A 26,783-nucleotide genomic window follows, 5' to 3' on the forward strand; every position below is an offset into this window, starting at 1 on the left:
GTATAAAGTATATGCAAGAAAAGAATAAAAAGAATAGACAATCTAAACACGGAAAGAGAAAGAAAAATGCAAAATATAAAAAAACTGAGAAAAATAGCTAGAGAAAAAGTTAGGACCGAAAGTTTGGGTGAAATATGAAAAGATTCATATTGAGAGAAAGGAAGTGGAGAAAAGCGAAATAAAGAGAGGAATATTCCAAATATTTATTAATAACGAAAGAAAATCTGAGATTAGAGAAGCGGGAGGAAAAGGAGATACACAATGCGTTACGTTATCGCTTCAAAAATTTAGACAAAAATTACAACTTAATTGTTTCTTGACGGAAAAAAAATCAAATAAAGAAGAAGTAGATATATCGCGAATAAGAGAGACAACAATACGATAATTAAACTAACGAATGTTAACAAATGACGATACCGTCGCGTATAACGTCAGTGTGTACTCTCATATCTCGGTATTTTACAATCGAATTACAGAGAGTTGAAGCACACTGGCTTGTGAGAACTCTACGCGGCAAATATTAATATCAGACTATGTATTGCATAATAAATCGGCGAGATATCGGCAATAGGGGTCAAAAAAAAAAAAAAAGCGTGTTCAAATGTGTGCGAGGGTCACGTAAAAAGAACTAACATTCGAGATAGAGTCGTGATTGTGTGCAAATACTTTCTCTCTCTCTTTCTCTCTCTTTCTCTCTCTCTCTCTCTCTCTCTCTTTCTCTCGCATAATGTGCACAGTTCTAAACTTACATCTGGAATATAATTTGATCAATAACAGAGGAAACGCAAAACGCACACAACGTGAAGATTCGCGGACGATAATACAGCGTTGTATTTCTTCCGAAAACAAGAGACATTGCAAATACGCGCGTGTAAAATTGTTTGTTGGTGCAAAAAATATAATCTCATACCGCGTGTACGTGTACTGAAAAACTGTCAAACTCTCGTGTGCTCGCGACGTTTGTTAAATCGTATAGAGAAATAAAAGTTCTCCTAACGTAAGTTTTCCTTTCTACATGTCACATAAAACGCAGAAGTTCGATCGAAAGCGATGTAAACATTGAATTGTAACAGCGAAAAGACGCGCAAACTGTCATGTGGTGCGTATACAGTGTAAATAAAAAATTCGCGAAATATAAGTGCGGAAGTTTTAAGGTTTGAGGGCAAGAGGAGCGGTTTCACTAGAGCTGTAAATAGCGTCGACAAACGCTGTTGTTAAAATAATTTATGATTGTTAGAACAATTAATTGTGGCAATCGCTTGTGTCCACAACTGTATTAACTAACTATTTACCGCTAAGGGAAACCGCCTTTCTTGGCTCTTAGACTCGCGCTCATTCTGCAAATTTTTGAGCAGTCGCACAATTGTTGTGTGACTTCGAAAGATCGAAACAATATTGGCTGTCATTCTTTGTTTTATTGTATATCTGATAATTGATAAAGATAGAGTGATGCAATATAGATATAGATTAGCGCTAATAAATCGAATCGTCGAATTTATTGACAAATTTCGAAATTTTATATAATTTTATATTTCCGATCAATGAAATCAAACGAAAAAGTTACGAAAGAGATTACGTAACACGATGCAAATTATATGTGAATTATATGATGTATAACATATTCAAACAAGCTGCTCTGTTTCCTCTATTTTGTCAATTACAAAAAAATCAAAAAAATAAATAGAATATATACATTTATTTATTTATTTCAAAGCACACTGGCCGTCATCGAATCGCGCGCGGCGAGAAGAATATATCTCTCTCACGAGATTGTTTTGTTATTATTTTTTCTTTTTCTGTGTCATACAGTCTCTACTTCCTCCAGCTCACAAATGTCGGAAACAGCGGAATTCGATCCATTGTTATTCAAAAAATTAAACGTTTTATTGGCAACGCGATTTGCCAATAAAACGTTTCTGACTTTTACCCGAAAAGAACAAACAAATCGATGAAAAAATAAAAGAAAAACAGAAAACATTTTCGTAAACGCTATAAATCTATTATATCTTAAGTAGAAATGTTAGTAAGTCATTTTCAAAGAATACGCGTTTTATTTCACAAGTACGACATTTCTAAATAACATAATTAAACTGTTTGGGACACACAGTAAATTAAATTTAACCAAAATCAATAACATTAAAAAATGTTTATATCTATATGTGCATTTTATGATCAGAAGAGACGCGTTTGAAAACGTAATCCGCACAGTCATTAGAGTGTCAAGCTAGAGACAACCGGAGACTATATTTAGCGCTCGAATTTTGCAGTTACATAAGGTCCAGTAACCCGCGTTTAAAATTAGGATAGCTCTTTCCTTCTCTTGCGCGAAACGTGCACAATCTCTCGTTGCTCGTAGTATATATTCTCTCGTGAAGGAAAAACTATTGTTTTAGGAAATGAGAATATATAAAATACTCCGAATATATTTGATGAGATGAGATGACTGATTCACAGATCAGTTGTAAGTCTCTCTTTCACTGAGAATCAATATATCTTACTAATTCATTTAGTTGAAGCGCACTTTTACCGCACGAATCAGTAGAGGGTAAACGATATAATGATTGGCCTATTCATCTATATACAACGAATTTGAGAGATAAATATATCATAAATGCATTAAAATATCTATCAAATCACAGCTTTACTTTTAAGCTTTTTTTAATTAAATATTACTATTGTAAAACTAACGATAATTTGACTTGTCGTTGGGAGCCTTTTTGCTGGATGTTCGTTGCGAAATAAATAAATAAATATATATATATATATTTATTTTTATAAATATATATAAATATATATATATTCATATTTTTTTGCGTAAATATTGCATGTAAATTTTGAATTAAAATTTCACTTCAAAATTCAATCCAAAGCCGAAACTCTTTATTAATTGTTATTTTAAAAGTAATATGTTAATGATATTCAGTGATATTGTGTGTTATTGATTCTCAGTAAAACTATTTGTCACTAAATCAATCGGCGAAATTTTAATAACTAATTTTTAGATCTAAAACTAATTTGTCACTGACCTAAGTTAACAGGGGCATTCTTTCACTGAAAATCAGTGATATTATCACTGATAAAATGTTTTGTCACTAAATCAATTAGTGAGATTTTAATTAATTCTACTTAAGGTAGTTATCGCGCGAGTCTTATTCAAAAGTTTAATTTTTTTTTACGCTGCAGAAAAGTGAATTCTCAGAACTCTCGATTCACATATCGTAAGAATATTTCAGACTCTATTTTATCAACATATCATTAACGTAAAAATAAATAAGTAGTTGTATTATGGTTAAAATCTCTTTAAAGTTATTTCTATATTAAATACTACATTTAATTTGTTTGTTTTATCTATTAAACAAATTATTTTATTCACAACAAGATATATAAGGCCTTACGAGCTATTCTCAAGATGTTTTGAGCAGAAACTTGTACGTGTATATATATACATACACATGTAACAAATTCAACTTGTAAATTTTTACAAGTGAGTGTTTTTTGAATTGAAAATTCAATTCTTAAAATAATACGGGATGCCGGATTTGCATCTCATATGACAGACCCCGGATAACCCCCTAACTAATTTTAAAATTTTGCGAAAAAAATTCCTCGGCCAGGAGTCGAACCTGAAATTTCCGGCTTTTTGTGCCATCCGGAAATTTTGTATCCGGGGTCTGTCATATGAGATGGAAATCCGGCATCCCGTATGATTTTAAGAATTGAGTTTTCAACTAAAAAAACACTCACTTGTAAAAATTTACAAGTTGAATTTGTTACATGTGTATGTATATATATATACATACGTACAAGTTTCTACTCAAAACATCTTGAGAATAGCTCGTAAGGCCTTATATATATCTTGTTGGTAATTTCACGAGTCTTAAGTCACAATTGTTTATTTTATTCAGTTGCTCAAATAATTTTTTACAAAATACATTGATATAAGTTTTTGTTATTAAACTTGTAACATATTTTCTTAATAAAAAAATTGTATTTCTTACAATTTTCGGTTTGTACTAGTTTTAGTAGTCTTCCTATATGATTTGCTAAAAACTTTCAACTTCTTCTTAAGCAAGTGTCATCAAAAATATATTGTATTTTGGTATAATTAATACATTTTTAGAAAAATGACATACTGTAATTCATTTTTTTTTAATAAACAATTACAATTAAAATTTGTATCTTTTTTTATTTACGTGTCCAAATGTTGGTACAGTGAAATCGCAGAACGACTCAAAACTTGACCACGCATGCAAATGTGTTATCACATTGTCACTCACGCGAGAGTGAAGTGTTCGAAAAATACAATAATTATCAATTTAATAATTATTGTTTTGTATTATTCTCATTTTTCTGTATTTTATTTTTATCTCTATTTTAATACAGTCGAACCTCGATAACTCGAATCTCAAGGGAAGAGCTAAAAGCTCTTTGAGTTGTCTTGAGGTCTCGACTTATCGAAGCGTTTTTTTCTTTTCCGCGGAGCAGAAGGAAGTGAATAAAATTTTTGTCTTATAGAGGTTTTCGAGTGTTATCGAGGTTTGACTGTAATAAATATTAATTCATATGTCAAAGTTATAGTCAAGCATCAGTTATATGTACTGAAGAGGCATTACGTCGATGGTTTGAAAAAGTGATAAAGCATTTAGAAACAATCAACCTCCCTAACATTGGTCCATCACGTGTGTTTAATTGTGATGAGAACTGCTTTTTTCTTCCGCTCAAAGCCAAACCAACGTAATTGTGAAGCGAGGCTTAAAAGCAGTGTGTAAAATAGTAAATGGAAACGAACGACAAAATTTATAACTGTGTTATTTGTGATGAAAGGTGATGATATTATTATTCCTCTGATGAGCGAAACAAACGGCTCTTGTTATATTGTCTATATATTTCTAGTTTAAACTTCAGAGCCTCTAAAGATCTCCTCTAATTGTTAAAAAATGTTTTCAAAATATAAAAAATATCTAGCGCAAAAAACCTTTGACGCGGCTACATCGAAAGTCTAACCAAGTTTCAAAAACACAGTTTACTCTTGAAAAAAAGTTATATCCTTCGAGAAAAAATGATATCTTTGTTCCACTGTGCGTCTCGAAAAATTTTATCAGAACGATTAGAACTGTCGGGGGGAGATACTGCCGGAGTCGGATTTTTCTACAAAATTCGTTTTTACGTTTTCTGAATTAATTTACTACTTCATAAAATTAACGTAATAATATATCATTTTTGTATTTTTATTATATGTGCCAAGTTTCAAAACAGATTTTTTTTTTTTAAGTTATATCGGAGTTATGCGTTGGCGGCGCGAAACCAACCATGCCGCGAACATTGTCAAGGCGATTGTTACTGTCGGAGATGGCGTCCCGCGCCCATCTCAGTCGGAGGTATCGCCGGAGTTCGATTTTTTTTAGCAATATACGAAGAGTAGAAATATAGGTTCAATGGCGGATCACCCATTCAATAATGCGCGTCGACGTTTCTAGAAAAAATAAGTTTTTTTTTAAACGCTTATATCTTCGAAACTACTGCTGATGTTTTTCAACCTAACCTGTTTTTTTTTATCGACGCAGAATCGTTCAAATTTACGATTCAAAAACAAAATCGAAAAAAAAAAAAGAAATTGAACAAATATTGATTTTTTGCGAAGATATTCGATCTTATATTTGCGCAGGCCGCACAGATCCAGTCTAAAGTTCTTGTAGGTTTTTTGTAGGTCTACAGTTGAAGAATTAATTCTATTTAAAAACAGCGATTTTTATGAAACTGCGTTTAGGAAACACGTTATCTGCGCTATTGTATCATTCTATCTTTATCTTCTCATTAGATAGGAAACAAAGATAGAATAATGCAAAGTACAGATAGCACCGTTCCCCGTAAGCACCGTATATTACTTGGCAAATGCGCAGAAAGAGAAAAAAGTACCTGAGCAAGACAGAAAAGTTTACATGTTCTCTCAGATCGCACTACACTTCTCTCGCTCATTGCTTGAATAGGCTTTTCCCACTCCATATCTGTAAGCTATGAGTTTTTCCCGAATATCAGGAGGTGGGAGAAAACCAAGATGGAAGAGATCAGAGGAAGGCATTCACGGATGCGAGGAAATATTCTATATAATAGAAAACATGTTTTCTTCGAGGAAGGGTCTTTCTGAAGGCATTCTTATACTTTCACGCAAAAAATGTGCCTTTAGAAAGACCCCTCCCTGAAGAAAACCTGTTTTCTATTAGGTAGAATATTTACTCGCTAATCCGTGAATGCCTTCCCCTGATCTCTACCATCTTGGTTTTCTCCCACCTCCCGATATCGGGAAAAATCCATAGATAGAATATTGACTCGCTATCCGTATATATATAAATATGTAAATATACATATATATAATAAATATATATATATTTATAATAATATATATATAATAATATATATATAATATATATACAGGGTGTCCCAGAATTGCCGTACAATCTCTCGTAGGCAGGTAGAAGGAATAAAACTGAGTCGAAAAGTCCTGAACCATTTTTTTCTATTATTTATAATAAAGGAGTAAATTATTGAGTAAATCAGGCCAATCAGCGCCGATCTTTAGCCAGGCGTACGTCAGTGAGCCACGCGCCTGGTGTGTGTGAGCACTCCGCGCAGTTCACTGACGTGCGCCTGGCTAAAGATCGGCGCTGATTGGCCTGATTTACTCAATAATTTACTCCTTTATTATAAATAATAGAAAAAAATGATTCAGGACTTTTCGACTCAGTTTTATTCCTTCTACCTGCCTACGAGAGATTGTACGGCAATTCTGGGACACCCTGTATATATATATATATATATATATATATATATATATATATATATATATAATGAAAAGGATAAAAGTAGTTCTGTACACTAAAGCATCCATTCTAGGTAATGAAACTCTGGAAATTTCGAGAATCTTGAATGTTTTTGCTCACTTTCATAGCCAAAACTTGTAAAAAAAAAAATGGTCCCAAGAATTTCGAAACTCACTTTCGAGACTGCTTACTATTATACCGTTACTATTGTACTTATAAATTGTAACAAATTATAATATACTGTTAGAAACTTTACACTTTATGTGGCAATACTACTATTCCGCCATTTTGCTTATGGCAGTTGGCTTAAGGGCATGCCCACGCTCCCACGAGTATGGGAGCTCCCATAGGATATGCCCATGCTCATAGCAGCGTCAAGCCGAGCAGCATCACGCGCAGAAAATCATTGCGCAGGAATCTTAACGAAATAAATTTCTGCGCAATGCAGCTAATATGAACAATAGTAAGTCATGCACAATCAGAATAAAAAAAAAAAATTAGATTTTATGAAACATTAGTGATATTAAAAATTAATATTTATTAATTATATATAATAGATATTAATATCCTTAAACACAACATATTACATATTGGTACTATTGGTATATTAGAATCTAACAAAGCAAAGAGAGAGAGAGAGAGAGAAAGAGAGAGAGAGAGAGAGAGAGAGAGAGAGAGAGAGAGAGAGAGAGAGAGATATTAACATACATAGTTCTATATCTTTACATATCTTTTGTCTACGTTAAAATTATTTGGCAATATTGTTTTGTATTGTTCTTTATAAGCATATTTTACTTGTGGAAGTTGCAAATTAAATACGCACGAAAAGGGAATAACTAGTCATGGATAAGTTAAAGAAATGGTGACTATTAAAAATATAATCCCGAATCTCTTCTCTCTCTCTCTCTCTCTCTCTAAAACTTTTTATCCCACTAATGGTAAATACTATAATTGATTAAATTATATGACAATATTATATATTACATAACTGTTTTTTCGTATATTTATTTAAAGGAATTATATAATTTAAGAAATTACATTGATACCATTAGCAATTCCGAGTCTCGAAATTCCCGAGAGAATTTGAAATTCACATAAAATCTCGAAATCTTCAATCCCGGGACAATCATATAGACTGTAATCGAAACCGAATGCTCTATTGTATACACGTGTTTTTTTTTTTTTTTTTTTTTTTTTTAATTGAACGTGAGTATCGGGATATGGAAAATGCTATACAGTCTGGTGTTAATATATGTACATATATATACATAAGTATGTACACATACACGCACAAGTTCGAGAGAATCAACCGCGAGCTAAACTCTAAAATATTTTAATTTACCTTTGCTTGTTTCAGATAAGCTTTGATTCACGTGCAACATTGGAGGAAGCATTCTTTTTTGAAGCAAAAGAGCATAACCAGGATTTAACAAATTCTTTTATGCTTTTGCGCTATAGTTGTTTGCTTAATATTTTAGTAAGTTCTTCTTTCACAAAATAACAGCGTGTATTCCTTCAAATATGGATTTGATCTCGTAAATCGCGCGTTTATTGTTTTCATTTTTCTCTTCCAGAAGAAAATTGTTCGTTACGATCGGCAGATTCGATCGATTTTTGCTTCGGGTTTTCTTTGCGCGCGAGATGATAGATTCTCCTCACCAGTAATTTTAATAATTATATTCCGAATATTATATCGTCGACAATCACATCATCCGATCATGTCACATCGGCTCGTCTTTAACCTTTAGATCTGACAGATCATTGACTTATATGTACATATCTCGATAACATATGGCGTACAAAAGCAAAACCCGATTCGATAACAGCTCGAGGAGCGTCCGATTTGACAAGTTTCGCGATCATCAAAAGCATGATGCTGCGGTCGCAAGCGCCGCCTACTTTCCGAATTCCACTGCATTTGAAATCTTGTCGCCCAAATGCGAAATACTTTTTTTTTGTAATTCACAAAACGAGACGACTGAAACATCCAAAGTTTTGCTCAAAGTATTCTTTGCTCGCGCTTTGGTGTATGTAATATCGCAAAGATTGAGTTCGCAATGTTTTTTTTGAGTTTTGCAGATTATTAATTTCGAAGTTATTTGTTATTTAAATAAACTAAAAGAGAGACGTTGACGTAGACGAAACTTGTATACTAAAAATACGAGATTTTCACTCGCGCGAACTAGCACCGTCGACGGTTTGCTTGCAACTGTCGTTTCATCAGACGCGAGTCTTAAACCCCACCACCACGATTCGAAGTGTCGCGAAAAACGGACTTATCTTGTTCACATTCGCGTGACGATTTGATGTACTTTGATGTATAATTGACTTCTAGAGTGCACTAGTGTTTGATTTGATAAAATTTCGTTAAATCTACGTCTTGTGTGCAGTTTTTGCACATAACGTAGAGAATAATTTTCAGAAAAGCTTACAACAATTTATTTCTGTGCACAATTTGTATTATATTACAATTAGCCGTAGATCATTCACATCGTGAATCTCGACACAAAACTGATTTTACCATTAGATAATCATAACCTTCTCTCCAGAAGTAGTAGCAAAAGTCAACGCTTATCTTATCGGCACCGTACGGTTACATCAGCATCGTGTATATTTTCATTTTAATTTGGTACGTCGGTCCGTGACAAATACACACGCGATAAAATATTTATTCGACATGTTATCGGCTAAAAGAATTTTATTATTTAAGCGCAAGTAAAATAAATAAAACGTTTACGTGGAAATCAATGGAGGTGATTTTTTCCTATCCCACGGAACGATTTGTTCACCCCCCCCCCCCCGAAAATGATTCGTTTATCGCAGAATGCGCGTGAATGCGCTCTCTCTCTCTCTCTCTCTTGTGATGTTCTATTGTAAACAAATCAGTTGAAACAAAATAAATCGTATATATATCGCATAAAAGGAAAAAGCTTTTCTTTGTATATGATAATTTTGTGTATAATTGTAGACTTGTTGTTTTGACCCGTCCTTGCCGAGACTTTATACTAGAGCAGTTAACATATACATATATATATATAGATGTTACGTGTAAAAAAAAATTTATTTTTTGTTTCCCGAAATTGAGACCACGCGCACTTTATTCTTCATTAACCCTCGGGGAACACACCTATTTTTTCAATCAAGAAGAACAATCTGGGTCACAATTTGACTCTTGTCCACTTTTTGAGATGCTACCATTTAAAATGCACTTATCCGATTGGCTTGAAAAAATTTTCGGATATATTTTGAACAGTTTGGAATATGCCTATATAGTTTTAAAGTGTCGGTAACATTGTAAAAAATATGTTACAAAAAAGCAAAATTGAAGCAAAATATTTTGATCAAAGTCGACGAACAGGGTCAAATTGACCCAGTGTGTTCTCCGAGGGTTAAACACTAACTAACGTGTAAAATTTCAGGTCGATCGGCAGGCCATCACATTCGAATGTACTCTCAAAATGACTTTTTTTTTTCCGATATATACGGTACGTTTGTATGACAGTATAAAAGACTTGAAAACTAGTAAAATTGAACATTCATGAAGCAAAACGAATCGGCCTATTCTGTAACACAAATATATTGCAAGTATCGATATCTCCGTTATTGGGTGGGTTTCAGACAACTTAACACAGCAGTTGGACCATACTTTTGAAATCAGATTTTGCAGAACAGTCCTATAATAAGTGATGATCTTTTAATCGTTTGAGCTTTCTGAACGTAACTATTAAGTTTTCGTTGCAGATGTGACAAATTATGGTTAGGCCCACCGTGAAAAGTTTCATAAAAGAGAAAAAAACAGCTGGTAAGCCTTAGAGCGAAACAATACTGTGACTTTGAAAAAAAAAAAAAATCTCCCACGCAAGTAATTTAAAATCTTTTTTGCCTTGAAAAAATCAATAACTCTGGGTATTTCCAAGTATTTTGACAGAAACGGGGGGTGTTCGAAGTATCTTTAAATGTAAAAAGTTTTATTTATATACACACAACATGTCGGTAACATTGTATTTTCGACAGAGGAATGTAATCTATCAATTATCTCCAAACACAGCGTCAAAAACAAAGATATTGTTGTCAAAGAGAGCTATTTGTATGAAATTAAACAGTAAGTTTTACCAATTTATCGGCATGTTTGTTGGCATATATACAGAATCCCGCTTATTGTTAGCTTAACTTTCGGTATCTTAGGAAAACAAACAGAAAAATAACGAAGCTTATATATACGTCAATGACTTTGCATGAAGAGGATTTGACTAAACTAAATTAATATCGATTTAAACGCGCGTTTTTTGAGTCAAGCGGAGTTGAATCTGGAGGAACTCTGGCTGTGAACATCTCGCGAAAGAAATTCGATAGAAAGAAAGAGAAACACTTTGTGTAGAGAAGAATCGCGTCGGGACTCGAACCTGAAACATGCTTACTCATCAAACCAGTGATGGAAATTCGAACCCGCTCACATCTAACGTTTTCCCTCCCTCTACTTACGTAACACATAGACGCCCAGTCCATTTGTCGTCGCTGCTGAATCACACGGATGAACCGAGCGTCTATATGTGCGTAAGTAGAGAGGGACAAACGTTGGCGTGCGCGGGCCCGAATTTCCACCATTTTAGCGCTTTAGCTATCTCGAAGAGTTTTGGGACTATACTCCGCCTTAACTGATATAAATAAATCCAAAATCAATAGTTTTAAAAAAAAAAAAAAACCGGATACGTATTACATGTTTTCTTGAATCTTTTTTTTTTTTGGAAACAATACTTTTATTGAGAGAATTATTTCTCTGACGGAAGATAATAAAGACAATCCTATATATAAAAGAGAAAAAATTAATAAAATGTTTCGAGCACTCGGACTAATTCGAATGATTTTTAGTTATGTATAATATTCTGTTCCAATATTCTTCGAACAAATTATATTATCTTACAAAGAATACAAAGTACATACATATATGGAAGAGATTCGGTCGCGACCTGCGTATTGCGCTATTAGCGCGTACGTTCTAACTCTATATAATGCCGCACGAGGCTCTTTGCAACAATTTGTGCAAATCGTAAGACAGTGTGCGCGTATAGAGGTTCGTGTTCGTGCTTTTAGCTCGTTAGCTCATCAGCGTTAACATAAAGAAAATATCTTCTCTCGGTTGCGTTTTGAAAAACTTTTTTTTTGAAATTTTTTACTTTAATTCTAATTTCGTAACAATTTAAAAATTTTAAATCCTACACAATGGCTCACATTAACCAAATATATTTCTTTCTAGTAGTTCGATAACATACGAGCCTTATTTTACATTGTTATAACGATACCTTTATGTGTCAGTTCAATAGATAAAAGATGGATTCTAATTTTGTAACAATTTTAAAATTTTAAATCTTACACAATGGCTCACATTAACCAAATATATTTCTTTCTAGTAGTTTGATAATGTACGAGACTTATTTTACATTGTTATAACAATATCTTTACGTCAGTTCTATAGATAAAATAATTAAAATATAATAAAAGATGGGAAATCGAGATTAGTGATGTAATACATCACTAATCGATTTTCCATCTTTTATCTATTGAATTGATACATTATAGAACTGCGTTGTAATAAATCAAAGATAATTATAGAATACATTGTAGAGAAAGAAGTACAAATCACGAACACATCTCGTCAGTTTCTGTCAACTCTGAATGTTCAAGGACAACTACCTTAATTAGGAAAGAAAAGAAAAGGGGAGAGATGTGAATAAGAAAGGTAGAAATTTGAAACTTTCAAGAGGGAGGTGAGAGTGAAGGAGAATGAATGCGAATAGCGACGAAGGTATAAATGAGAATGTGAGTGCGGAAAGTTGGAAATCCAAGATTGGGAATTAACTTTTAGGCCGCTGCAAAAGGCCGCCATTTTTTGGAGCTTCGATATTTCTATACTTCTAAGGTGTTCAATTTTAACAATTTTAACTATTTTAATGGAAAAATGCCGGCGATCTAAAAGTTAAAATGTGTTTATATAGGGAGGTTGAATTAGTTATAAGAGTTCCGTGACTAGTTGTAAGTTAGAATAAATTTTTTTTTTATTTAGTTTTTTATTGACGTTATCCGTTTAACCGCCTATGCGACTTTTGTGAGCGCGACGTAAGAATAAATTAGACTAAGTTAAGCACAGATTAAGATAGTAAGTTGAGTTTCTTTTTTGTGAAATGTTTCTATTGATTCGTGTAACTCTTGTAAAAGATGATTCTTGTAAAAGAGAACGCAATAAAGAAGCATCTATCATGATGAATTAACTTATAAAAATACAATTCAAACATAAATTAATAACACTTTTGACATAAATTAAATGATTAAACATGAAATAACAGAACATATATAATATCTATGATATCTATTTAGTTTATGTTAAAAGTATTATTACAATTAAAGAATCTTTTCAGGCTCTGAGAAGTTTCTAAACTAATAAATATATATTCGGTCATAGGAGCCGTTCGCTAGGTGTTGTGCGGAAATTATACGTGTATATATATCCATATATACGTGTTCACATGTAAATTTTTTTACACGTGAAATTCGAATTGAAATAACAATTCTAAAATTCATATTGGATGCTATACTTGCATCTCTTATATGAGAAATCCCAAATACCCCCCTAATTGAGAAATTAAATTTATATTGCGAAAAAAACTCCTCGGCCAGGAGTCGAACCTGGAATCTCCGGCTTTCCGTGCCGTCGCACGTTTCCTATTCGAATAGGAAAGGCGACGGCACGAGTTTTTTTCGCAATATAAATTTAATTTCAATTAGGGGGATATTTGGGATTTCTCATATAAGAGATGCAAGTATAGCATCCAATATGAATTTTAGAATTGTTATTTCAATTCGAATTTCACGTGTAAAAATTTACATGTGAATACACGTACATATGGATATATATATATACACGTATAATTTCCGCACAACACCTAGCGAACGGCTTCTATGACCGAATATATATATATTTATTAGTTAAAGTATTATTACTTTTTTTTTATTTTATATTAGAGTTGCATTTAAGTTAAGTCGTTATGTTTATGTCCAAATTATAGATTAGTGTGTTCTTCAATAATTATGTCTACTAATTTGATCGACAATTACATATATTTGTTTTGTTCTACTATATTTAATTATTTAGTTTATGTCAAAAAGTATTATTTATGTTTGAGTTGTATTATATTTAAAAGTATGAAATAAATACGACTTGTTTATTACATTAAAATATCCTATCTCACTCATTTTCCAAGTTAAAATATTCTATATATATATATATATATATGTAAGATATTTGATTAATTTCTGCATTAATAATGTAACATCTCCGTGTATATATCCATTTCAAGAAGTGATATATACTGCCACAAAACAATGATTTAATTTTTAAAATAAATAAAGGAAAACAAAAACTCGCGCAAACAAAAGAAGATAACCACAATTTTCTCAATTCTTTTGATATAAATAGGATATTTTAGTGATAGTTTTAAAGACAAGTTTAGAAAAGGATCTTTCTTTTATAAACGCTACTTTTCTTCCTCTCCTTTTCTGTCATGGCGAAGAGAAACTTCTGTCAAATTGCCAAAAGGCGATTTTCGACTGAATCTATTTATAAATGTCGTTCAGACAAACACGTTTTCGGATCGTTACTTGGCAAACGCAAATCGTCATCGAACAATGTTTCAAGATATTAATTTTGCTTATACTCTAGGTTCAACAATACTTGAATTATTTAACTTTTTTATCAATTACAAAAATATAAATATATATTTCACGAATTTATCTCATATTTCTTTTTCAAATATCTGAACAATAAAAACTTTTTATTTTTTTTTTGTTGCCTTTTGTTTCTAAATCGTAAAAGAGCTCATATTAGCACTGCGCGCACAGATCGATAATATAAGATTTCTGAAGATTTCGTTTGTCTCGTAACTTCTTCTCGTATCTTTCGATCTAATCTGTAATCCATTATCAATTTTTCATATTGTGCGCTCATATCCTTACATTCCACAAGCAGCTGTTCTATTTCACAGCAATGCGCTAATAATAAAACTATGTGCTTTAAAATATATTATCTTCTTTTTTTTTTTTTTTTATCAAAATGCATCATTTATTTGAAACTTGAATCAATTGAAAAAATACTTCGCGCAATAATGATAAAATTTCCAATATTATTTATACAAAGCATATATATAAAAAAAACCACGCGAAGAAAATTTTATTTTATTAAACTACATGTAGCGACGGAAATTATATCGACCAAATGTTTGTTAATCTGAAGAAACATATATATTTACACATTATTGTCTTATATTGTTCAAAATGTTATCTTTCGATCAAATTTGTGTAGACACGCATTTGTTTGTTAACGATTAAAACTGTGTGTATTATGTATTCTGCGCGGAAAGTACAAATATATCTTAAACTCGACTATTTTAAATGCAAAAGAACATCTAACACGTTCGCGACGGGCCCTGATCGAACGAAGGAGGATGTGCCGACGGCGATACAATCCGTCGCGAACGTGTTAAAGAAAACGCGGTCTTCTCGTAACAAGTACAATAAAGATAACAAGATTATTTTTCAATGTATTTTTAGTGAATATACAGATAGATAGATAGATAGATAGATCGCGTATATTTGTAAAGCGCTCTGGGATCAAAATCAAGCGTTAAACTAAAAAAACAGGGAGAGATCGATTTTTAGCGACAAAATTACATGTTCTTTGAAGAAATTGAGGTTTTTGTTACTTTTACGACTGAGGAAATTAGAGCCAAAACGTTTCGTATACATTATTGTTAATTTTCATAATTTTACAAAGCTCCTAATTGCTCGCAACAGATCTTGTTCTTATTATTTTATTTTATTGTTGAGTAAAATGGTTAATAGTAAAAAGTCAAAGAAAAGTAAATTAAAATAAAGAAATTTATACAAAAATTAACTATTTTTAAAACATATCTTTTATTTTCTTGTGCAGAAATTTGCATATTTCCCGCAAATTAAATAAATGAAACAGAATTTCTGAGAATAAATTTTAAGTTAGAAACCGCGCTAAAAATGTTATTTTCATATAGTATCTATAAAAAATGTGAAATTGTCATAAAACCGTAAATTAACATTAAGTCGATCAATAAGATCCAAATATTTCGCACAAACATCCAGCGTCGGCCGATTTACATTACAACGCGAAGACATCAAATTTCAAATAAATTTTGAATGAAATTTCGAATAAAATAGATGTGAAAGTTATATGCATTTTGTATTCCGAACATGATAAATTTCACAGCAATATTTGCTGCGATTTTGTTTCACAAATTTTATAATTTTTTCTTTTACACATTATTCTTTAACTATTCTACAAAGATGTGTTCGTTTTCACGCTAGAAACAAGACTTAAAAACCATTTTGTAATATTGTATTATAAACAATATTTATTAAATAAAAACTTGCTAAGAGAAGTCCGATTTAGGCGCATTGCTATTTTTATATATGGCAAATATAATTATTGTAAATAAATAAATGTATTGACTTACAGCAGAAGCACACTCTGGGTCTTATCACAGTGTTTGTTCTAGACCGTGTTAACATTGTAAACATTGTTGACTACTTTTTTATTCGCTGTTCGTTCACACAGAGATCTGCACTAGGCACTTAGATTCGCACTAGCTTACCGTAGAACTAGCAAAGAAGGGAACAAGATTTTATGTGAAATCTCTGCTGAAACATAGAGGAGGTCCCTAGAAAAATCTTCCCTTTCCTAGGGCGGAATGAAGGAGGCCCTTTGCAGAAATGGGGAACCAATAAGCGCCCTGAATTTTTCTCTCTCTTATCTTACGTTTTCACCTACCTTTTGCGGTTTTTTCCAGTTTTTCCAGTTTTTTCCCACATAAATCTAAAATCTATCAGATATAATACCATTATGCCATTATTGTGCGGCATAAACGGAAAGCCGTCTTTCTCTTTCGGCAGCCTCCCTTCCGTCCTCTATCAACGGTCCGAAGTCCAGTCCACCGACATACATATTTTATTATCACATTTACGAGCATCAAAAAAAAAACAATGCAATTAAAAAGTCTTTACATCAAAATCTGGCAACGGACATTTCGCTAATAAATCGCCGATTTTAAATATTTTAATATGCGTTTCATGTGTTAACATTTGTGTGTGTAAAAAAGCAGGAAAAGATAACAAAAGATTAATTCTGTATTGATAGAGAAACATTTATGCGCGTGCGAAACTTTATTTATTTATAGAATAAAGATATTGATGTAATTAAAATTACATGAATTAATTTTTTGTCATCCTTTCGTGTCTTTTTACACGCACATTGTGTGTAGACATTACTTTTTATTTTATTATAGAGTAAAAGATCCAATTACTGTCGCCTTAAGCTATTTTATTTAAAATATTAAATAAATCCTAAAAAGTTATGCGTGAAAACAATCTAAAAATCTAGAATTTTAAGTGCAATTAATATAACAAAAACTCCAGCACTCAACATTCGCGTCTCATTTCTTTCATTTTAGGGAGCGACAGTAATAGCTCTCGCATCGTTCTTGTTTAATTATTAAATTTATAAATAAAACTAGAGATTTTGAGAGGCGTTATTTGATTTTGTTTCTTATATTAGAGACGTCGAATAATACCAGATAAGAAGAAAAACACATGTTTTTGATAAATAAGTAGTAAAAACAATTCTCTAACGTCGGAGTTTATTATTCAGGTGACAGTAATCGAGTCTTTTGTCCTGGATATTATTGATCGCGCCGGTACATGGGATCGGATCTCGGACTGTCAGAGAAGAAATGCTCTCTTCTCACACCGCACGGTATACTTAATAAATATATATAGAGAGAGAGAGAGAGAAAAAGAGAAAGAGAGAGAAAGAAGAGAGAAAAAAGAAGACAAATAATAAAAGTGAAAACAAAATTGCATTAAACTGTAAATACGCGTTCCGCGTTCTCGTAAGTGTTCCACATGACGAAGGAATGTCGCGCTCTCTGAGTCTTCTCCGCCCGCGGAGTATTTTTAATATAATTTCTATGTTTAGATCAAGTCAAATGAGACTTCAGTCGCTTCCTCGTCGTTTCCGACGCTAATGACACGCGCGTGAGAGGATAACGTTTTAGACGTCAGTTACTGATGACCGAGCATATAGTTTACACACTCGTTCGTCACACAAGTTTCGATTTCTGATATTTTAAAATCGCTCTCTTTGCGAGCGAATCATCCATCAAGGATAACGATTTCTTTTTGCACGTGCATTAACCTTTACAATTTACTGATTGACAGCAGAGCCGGAAACGAAGTCCAACGCAAAGCGTTTAGGTTCGCGAGAAAATCATCCATCAAAGATAACGATTTCTTTTTGCACACGTGCATTAACCTTCACAATTTACTGATTGACAGCAGAGTCGAATTCCAACGCGAAGGGTTTAGGTTACGTTTCTTTTTCTCAAACAGGATTCTTTTTGACTAATTCTTTCTTGCGTCACATTCTCTCGCAAATCGTGCACGTAAAAGTTCGACTGCTTTTGAAGGATGATGAACATTTGAATAGAACGTGTTAAAAATGAAATATGGTTTTCAATTCAACAATATGTGATTTATAAAGAAAAGGAAATGAAGGAAAAATATGTATATCAAGGTCATTTCAGTATTTTGAAGCAGGTCAGTGCTTACTTGTGTTATAGGTAACCTAACACAGGTAACGTGTAAGATTACCTATAACACGTGTGTGTTATCTATACATTAGTAACACACATGTTATGAGATCTCGAAGTTTGTATAAAGTCCCAAAAAGGAACTTTTTGCGAGAGAGAAAAGATCAGATATCAAATATCATACAACTGACTGATAAAGATGCAATCTAGTTGCAATGGATGCATTTAGAAATACAATCGTTCATTAATCGCACGCTAAACACCCTTTCTATTGGAATCCCAAACGCTCCCTAAGCGGGTCACAGTAAACAATCGCATTTTGAAAAATAATTAAAATAGACCTTCTCAGCCTTTGGGACTACTGTTCGAGGTAGTTAAAAAATAAATACTTAAGTGCTATAGTGGAACGTTTCGATCATTTATTGGTTTTGATCATCTTCAGCCACACTGAATAGAATACATAAAAGATTAAACAGGAAGCGAAAAGCAAAATACATATTAAATATAGAAAATCGCATACACACCTTTAATAAGAGATATCAATATCTCACATTGATATCTCTTATTAAAGGTGTGTATGCGATTTTCTATATTTAATATGTATTTTGCTTTTCGCTTCCTATTTAATCTTTTATGTATTCTATTCAGTGTGGCTGAAGATGATCAAAACCAATAAATGATCGAAACGTTCCACTATAGCACTTAAGTATTTATTTTTTAACTACCTCGAACAGTAGTCCCAAAAACTGAGAAGGTCTATTTTAATTATTTTTGAATTTATTACGGCCGTTATCAAATTGATCGCATTTTGTTTTCGTGATCAATGTGGCATTTTTTCAGGCAAAAGTATTTAGTTTTTAGCTCATGAATCATAGTTAATGTTTTTTCATAAGAAAAAACTTTCTAAATTAGAAACGTATAGACGGTCGTGAGCTCACATGACCGTTTACACATTCCTTAAATATCCTTATAATAATCGAAAATTGTTTAAATTAATAATAAACAAGAAGAAGATTCTTCGGGCTCCGGAGTCTTCAAACAAATGAATGAAATAAATTCGGTTGTAGGAGCCGTTTGCAGGATGTTGTGTAGAAAATGTGCTTGAAAATATATATATGTATACACATATATACGTCGAAATAATTTTTATTCATTCATTTGTTCAAAAATTGTTTATTATCTATCCAGCAAATATTAATAATAAATAAAAAGACTAAGAGTGTCAGTAATTAAGAATCATTGTCAGTAACTGAGTCATTTACTCTGCATCTAGTACATCTCAAAAAGCGCTCGGTAAGAGATTGTGCTTCTAGATGCATATTGTCGAATTTAGTTATAATTACATCAACAAAAAAACTGTCGAATCCGATATGCTGATGAGATTTCGTAATCTCTTATCATTAACATCGTCGGCATAAGAAATTAAAAAGCGATAAAATCAGGATTATAATATGAACATATTGATATTAAGCACCAACGAGATAAAAATCAGCGAATTAAATATTTGACACACATTTTTGTACGAGAGATATCCGAGAGCAATATATTATTTTCTGTTTCTTTTATCGCTACGTTAACACCAGTTAAGAGAGATTCTTTTCCGTCGGCTTTTATATTTGATAAAATTAATTGAGAGACGCACATATACTTACGGAGGTGCAGAACTAAAACTAATCGTATTCGTAAGGGTTTTTTTCATAAGAAAGCCGTGACACACAGTCACTTCAGCACAATTGAAAAAAAAAAAAAAAAATTACACAAATATTTAGTGTTGTTCTATTGCAGAGTTTGTTAATTTGTTCTAGCCATTCTAGAGATATAAGGCGCAATGCGAATAATCTTAAATGTAAAGGGCCTTCTACAAAATTAAGATATTAGTAATAAATCAAAAGTCACAGAAGCAAGAAATTGACTATACTGAGAAAAAAAGTTGTTGAAGTAACAAAATAGTATTTGATTCAACTATATGCAGCGGTCACGGGCTGTCAATAAAATATTGATTAATGTAAGAAGGTATCATGTTCCGATAGATATAATAATTTAGGTTATACCGAAAGACAATTTAGTTGTTTTATCAAAATTATAATTTGCTTAAATACAGATAACTTTGAATGTATAACACAATAGGACAACACAATATTTTGTCTGTTTATAAAAATTAATTAGTTTGATTGGATAAAATACTTGATACAAAAAAAATCAGATTATATTCAATTAAAGTAAATGAGAATTTCATCTTTTTTTAACAGTATCTTTTATTTGAAATTATCACAACTTATGTTCGACGAAACAATTTCATGGTTTAGTAAATTAAATATGTTCATTATCACTATCGTGTTAATTCAACTTATACAAATTTGTTATCTTTATTACCATATACCTGAGTTAAAATAAACAAGATATTTCAGATAACAAACTGAAACTCAACTACAACGCATTTAGTTGAGATAATAGTATTTTTTTCTCAGTGTAATCACAATCGATTATTCTTCTGATGATTTGAATGTGATTGGTCAATATTTCTTGCTTCTGACTTCTGATTTATTACTAATATCTCATTGCAGAAGGCCCTTAAGAGATAATTACGATTATACCGGTGCTCTCTCTCTCTCTCTCTCTAAGCTACGTACGTGATTATAAATATGTAACACTATCGCTGTTATAACGCTTGAGTGCATTGTGTCTCTTGTTTTTTTTTTATTCTCATTTTAATCTCTAGAATTCCCCCAAAAAATGCATCGACACTATCGATAGCAACAAGAAGCAAGCCGGGTTTATCGCTGAATAAATAACTTTCTCTATTGATATCACTTTTTAAGTGCGTTTTTTCTTAAACACGCGATAATAAAGTCATTACATTTGATATAATAAGACGTATAACGCTAAAGACGCTAGGATTATAAACGCGCGTCTTCCGTGACAAAAAAAAAAAAAAATCCTTAAACTCGCGTTGTCGCACGAAGCGTTATTACGGTTATCAAACCCCAATAGGCACATTTGTGAAAATATTGCACAAATATGACATCATGAGTGACGACGATTTCTTGCATTTCTTCATATGCAATCTTATTTCTACATATTTGAAACATCACACATAATTGAATTTCTTTTCTCAATTATTGGACAATTTCTTTGTGAATCGCGTTGTGAAATTAATTTTGCAAATATATACTGCTAAGATAATTCGCCATATCGTGTTATTCTTTATTCCGAAATAGTATTTTGGAAAGTAATCTTGCAAACAACTGCAAATGTTTCAGAAAAGATCAATGTTTTTACATCTATTTCCTAAAATATATCCGTATAATTGCAAATTACAATTTTAGTGCAAGATTTCGTCACATAATTTTGTAAATGGTTTCCTATCAGGGAAAACATCTCGAAGAGTATTGTACATAATATTGCGAGACAAATTCCAAGTGCCTAACAGGGAAGGCGGCCCGAAAAGCCGGAGATTTCAGGTTCGACTCCTGGGTGGGGAATTTTTTTCGCAATATATTATTTTAAATTAATTTGGGAGGATATTCGGGGTTCTTCATATACGAGATGCAAAATTTAGCATCCCATATGATTACAAGAATTGTAATTGCAATTCAAAAAAAAAAAAACTCACGTGAAAAACGTGAATTCGATTAGCAATAATTTTTCTGAAAATCACGTGTTTCTAACACATTCACAATGATGCAGCAGCTTAAAATGTCGGTTGGAGACAGTCGTTATAAATAGACTAAATGCATAATTTGAGAGGTCAACGCGAGGGATGCTTTTGGTTACCCGCGTTTTAGTTGTAACATATATTATGCGGCTTTGCAATGCATTACGTGTGCGTGCTTGAATACATATATATATATATATAAGAGGTTCAAACAACACGAAGGAAAGAGAAGAAAACGAAGAAAACGTAAACAGAGGACAGCGAATATACGCGCAAATTTATAAATGTAACAATTGTGCAGCGAGATTTCTACAATCGTCCCCGCGACGCGGTCGTTCGTTCGCGCAATTTTCGCGCGTGTCGTGTGCGGTATTACAATATACACTTGTACGTCTCGTATGTACCTCAAAGTTCCTTGTGCCTACGATTCGAGCGACAGAAGCGTCGTGTGAGAATACGAAGTACGCTCCTCTGAGTACGCTCTACGAAGCAAGGCGAAGCGGAGAAAAATTCGTCGCCGCGACTTGTAGTACGAAGATAACAACAGGCGTTATCACAAATCAAATTGCTTCAGTGAAGCTCTCTCTTATGCTCTATACCTAAATATATCTCCCGAAAAAAGAGAAGCAGATACGCGTACTCAAAATACGAGTATTTGATCACGACTGAATATTCAATCCGATCTTTTGTTTAAGATCGTCTTGAACGAAAAAAAAAAAATCTTTATAATTTCTCCGCGTGACTTTGAAGTCACGTACCGATATATATATCCATGTTCTTTTAGTCTAATTTCATTTTTTGCCGCAATGTGGCATGCGCATATTGTTTTGTCACCTCTCTTTCGTAACTACGAAGATTATTTATCGCAATTATCAAAAAAAAAAAAAAGAAAAAAAAATTTTACATAAATTTACATAAATTGCTTTATACTCGCAAAAACGAATATTCGGTTACTATAAACGGTTAAACAAAATGATGACCACCGCAGATCGTCTCGAGAGAATTTTGAATAAAAGGTCGGACTAAAAATACACCGGGGCTCATGTGTTTTATTAAATAATGAATAAAAGTAGGTATGTGTCACTCGCGAGAAGAAGTGCGCGTGCTGTGTAAACAGAGACAAAATTAATGTCAATTTAGTTATTTGCTTCTGATTATCTGAATCATTATTGTGGAAGATAGGATTTGTGTTTGTTTATTGAATTATATCCCCGATTTGTGGAAACGAAATTGCGCGTTTAACTAAAACTCGTCATCGCGAATCCGAACAGACTGCGCCAACCCACCGTTCATTGAGAATCTTGAATTTAATCTAACTCGATCGATGTGTTGCAAATGCTAATGCGTTAACACAACAATAGAGCATACGATTTATCGCACACAAAGTCCCGTATGGATTTGCATACATTTACGTATTTCGTTTCTTTCGATTCTTGAATGCGATTAACTCATCGACCGCGATACATCGGTAAAAGACACACGTTGCATTAAATTCGATTGTTGTGTAAAAAAAAAAAAAAAATAAAGTAAAACTACAAAATTGTGTGTATTTGTTGATTTTTACCGGGCGCGACACATCGCAACGTACGCGAACATTTATATGTATGTGTGTGTGTATTATATGAATATATTTTACACACACAACAAGACCTTATATTTAATTCTTCAAATTTATATCTGTTAAAATAATAAAAAATATTTTTTCAACATGTGCTCGTATTTCAATATGTTGCAAAAAATAAAACAAAAATTGCGTAGACGCTTAAATCGTCGTATGTAACAAATCTACGGATATATATATATATATATTTTTTTTTCTTATTTTCATTAAATGACAAAAATCGCCCTTTCTTCCATGATAATGCGCGATGAGATAAACGCGCTAAAATAATTCACGAGTTTTACAAGTGTCTAGTCACGTCGTTATTCGTGTATACGTACGCGCGAGACCAGACTCCTCGAGGACAAGAGATTACGAAGAAGTTGCGGCGCTTCGTCGTAAAGTGACATTACATAACGTTTTACGAGATAGCCGAACGATAGCGCCGCCGCGCCGCCGCCGCCGCCGTTCGCGCGCCATCGTTCCTCGATGACAGTCGGCAGCGCGCGAACGGTCTTATCACCGGCTTGGCAATACGAGATTTGTCGTTCAAAGTTCACGATTGGAGAATAAATTGTAGATTTTTTACACGAAGAAACGTAGATTTTTTGGACCGACTACGTTCGCGAATTGAGAGACATGACAAGAGTTCGGCGGCGTTTCGACCGAGCGCAAACCTAACCTAACCTAACCTAACCTAACCCTAACCTAATTAACGTTCGAAGCAAACGCGCGCGAAACAAACGAGTAACGCGCGCTTGTAAATAATTGTAATAATGTAAATTTCACCTTTCGAGGTCACCTCGAAAGTTTTAGTAGTCGCTATATGTGTTTTAAGATATATTACATTTTTACATCTATTTATGACTTTTACGATCCTTAGTTACGTTCTCTTCCTTAGTTATAATTCTTTTGAATCGGTGAAAAATTTTGACGGTCTTTCATCCAAAAGCCATAAATTTCAAATCCGCACACATAAATCATTGAGAAAACTTTTATTTTTTTGAATAATGTGTCACTCTCGGCGTGTCGCCGTTATTGTTACCGTTTCGTCTTGCGGGCGAGTTTACGCCATAAAAGCACCACGTGTACGGTGCGCGCACGATGTGTGTGTGACAACGTATCGGTCGATAGGACCAAAATGACAGGGGAAGGGAAAAAAGAAAGAGAATACCAGACAAGGAAAATAAATTCCAGATTTTTTTTTTATCAATAACAAATTATTGCGCGCGCGCGCGCGCGTTACGTAATATCCTTCGTCTTCTTCTCGATTCATTCCTTGCGCTGGCCAATGACCAGAGACTAGATAACGCACATACGCGCGACCCACTTACGGATCGCTAATCTTGGACTATAAGTCGAACTAGATTCGTCTGAGTTACCGTTCTGTCTTCTTTTCTCTCTCTCTCTCTCTCTCTCTCTCACTCTCTCCTCTCTCTCTCCTATTTTATATTACTATATTAACCACAAATGAAAAAACTTCCTTGATACTTAGATATCTTGTATACATTTAGATAAGAGATAAATCGTACTAAGATTCAGGAAATTCTATTTGTTTCCGATTATCGAGAAAAATTGTGATGATATGAATAATAATCAAAGAATTAAAACAACGATACGGCTCGATGAAGTTAGATAAAATACCGGAGGAGTACAACGATTCAAATATTGTTGCACGAGAATAGGACGTGGAGTATAAAAGGTGGAAACGCGAATGCATAAATAAAACCTGACCTACTTTTTCATTGTGATGAAAATTGTTAAAATTTTCATAGCGTCACTTTGCCATTTTCACTTGACATTCCTTTGACAGGAAGATAAATATTTTCACATTCAAATGGAGGAAACAAAAAAAAAAAAACGTTTCTCTTACTTAAAGCAAATAGAAGAAAAATGGGGGCTCGTTTCTTGACGTATTTCTCGAGTTTTCTGATCTTGAGAAGAAGAAACATATATATAATTCACGTATTTCACATATATATATATATATATATATATATATATATACACACGTGGGGGAAGAAAGACCAAAAGGAAATGATCTGAAAAGTTTCTTTTTGTTCAGAGAGAAACAATTTTCGTAAGCGCGCGTTATTTTTTACAGATAAATTCTAATATTTTATGGACATTCTTGCCGAGGAGAAGTTCCACATCTATAAAAAATAAGAGAAAGTAAAACGACAAAACTTGCTTCCTCTATAACGGAGTGAAAAAAAAAAAAAAACATCGAAAAACCAAAAGGAAATGATCTAAAAATTTCTTTTTGTTCAGAGAGAAACAATTTTTTTTTTTTTATAAGCGCGCGTTATTTTTTACAGATAAATTCTAATAAATTTTATGGACATTCTTGCAAAAACGAAGTTTCACATCTATAAAAATAAGAGAAAGAAAAGAGACAAAACTCGCTTCCTCTGTAACGGAGTGAAAAAAAAAAAAAAAATTCAAAGCAGTCTTTTTCTAAAAAAGGAAGATAAGAAATTAAGTGCTTTTTTTTTTTCATTCGGCATAAATTCTACACAAAAACTGATCGTTTCGGAAAAACAAACTCGTAAATCAATCCTATATTCAAAGCAACGATGAAAAATTTACGTTTCTATCGCTTTCTATCGCAACAAATATTTGGGGAACATCTGACAAATGTCAAAAAGGTAGTTGTCACAAAAGCAAATGTCAACATAAATTTTTTCGTTTTATATAATTTAACAAAAACTTATTAATATATATAGTCACAGTTCCTGTCTCTCCTAAGAAATTATTGTTATATTTCACTCAATGCTTTATTAATTGTATTTCGCTTGGAAAGTGAAAAAAACAACTCGACGAAGAAGTAGGCGAACGTCACATTGTGTAAACGTCGAGGATACAGAAGTCCTCGTTCCGTGCACTTGAGAGAGAGAGAGTTTTTTTTTTTTTTTTTTTTTTTTTTCTACGTTTATTTACAAACACGTGCTCTCCGTGCGTTCTGATCGCTCGGTAAGACGATAAAACGCGCGAAAGCGACGTCGTCGCGCGTTTTACCGACAACAAACCACGAGCGTGTGCAA

At 32.8% G+C, this 26,783-nt stretch overlaps 1 protein-coding gene across 3 annotated transcripts in view; it reads right to left on the bottom strand.

The window, feature by feature from the left end:
- Positions 1-26,783, bottom strand: part of LOC109856769 (homeobox protein TGIF2LX-like) — a 34,011-nt gene that overhangs the window by 5,857 nt on the left and 1,371 nt on the right. The window contains exon 1 of one of the 3 annotated variants that reach the window (XM_020432409.1): positions 8,161-9,008. The exons of the other annotated variants lie outside the window; for them this stretch is intronic. Within the exon in view, the coding sequence (XP_020287998.1) occupies positions 8,161-8,212 (52 nt within the window). The 5' untranslated portion in view covers positions 8,213-9,008. Of the gene's footprint in view, positions 1-8,160; positions 9,009-26,783 lie in introns of those variants that run through there. 3 annotated transcript variants of the gene reach the window in all.

The sequence above is a fragment of the Pseudomyrmex gracilis genome, unplaced genomic scaffold, assembly GCF_002006095.1.
Source record: "Pseudomyrmex gracilis isolate BER0280 unplaced genomic scaffold, ASM200609v1 scaffold_135, whole genome shotgun sequence".
NCBI classification, from domain to species: Eukaryota; Metazoa; Arthropoda; class Insecta; order Hymenoptera; family Formicidae; genus Pseudomyrmex; species Pseudomyrmex gracilis.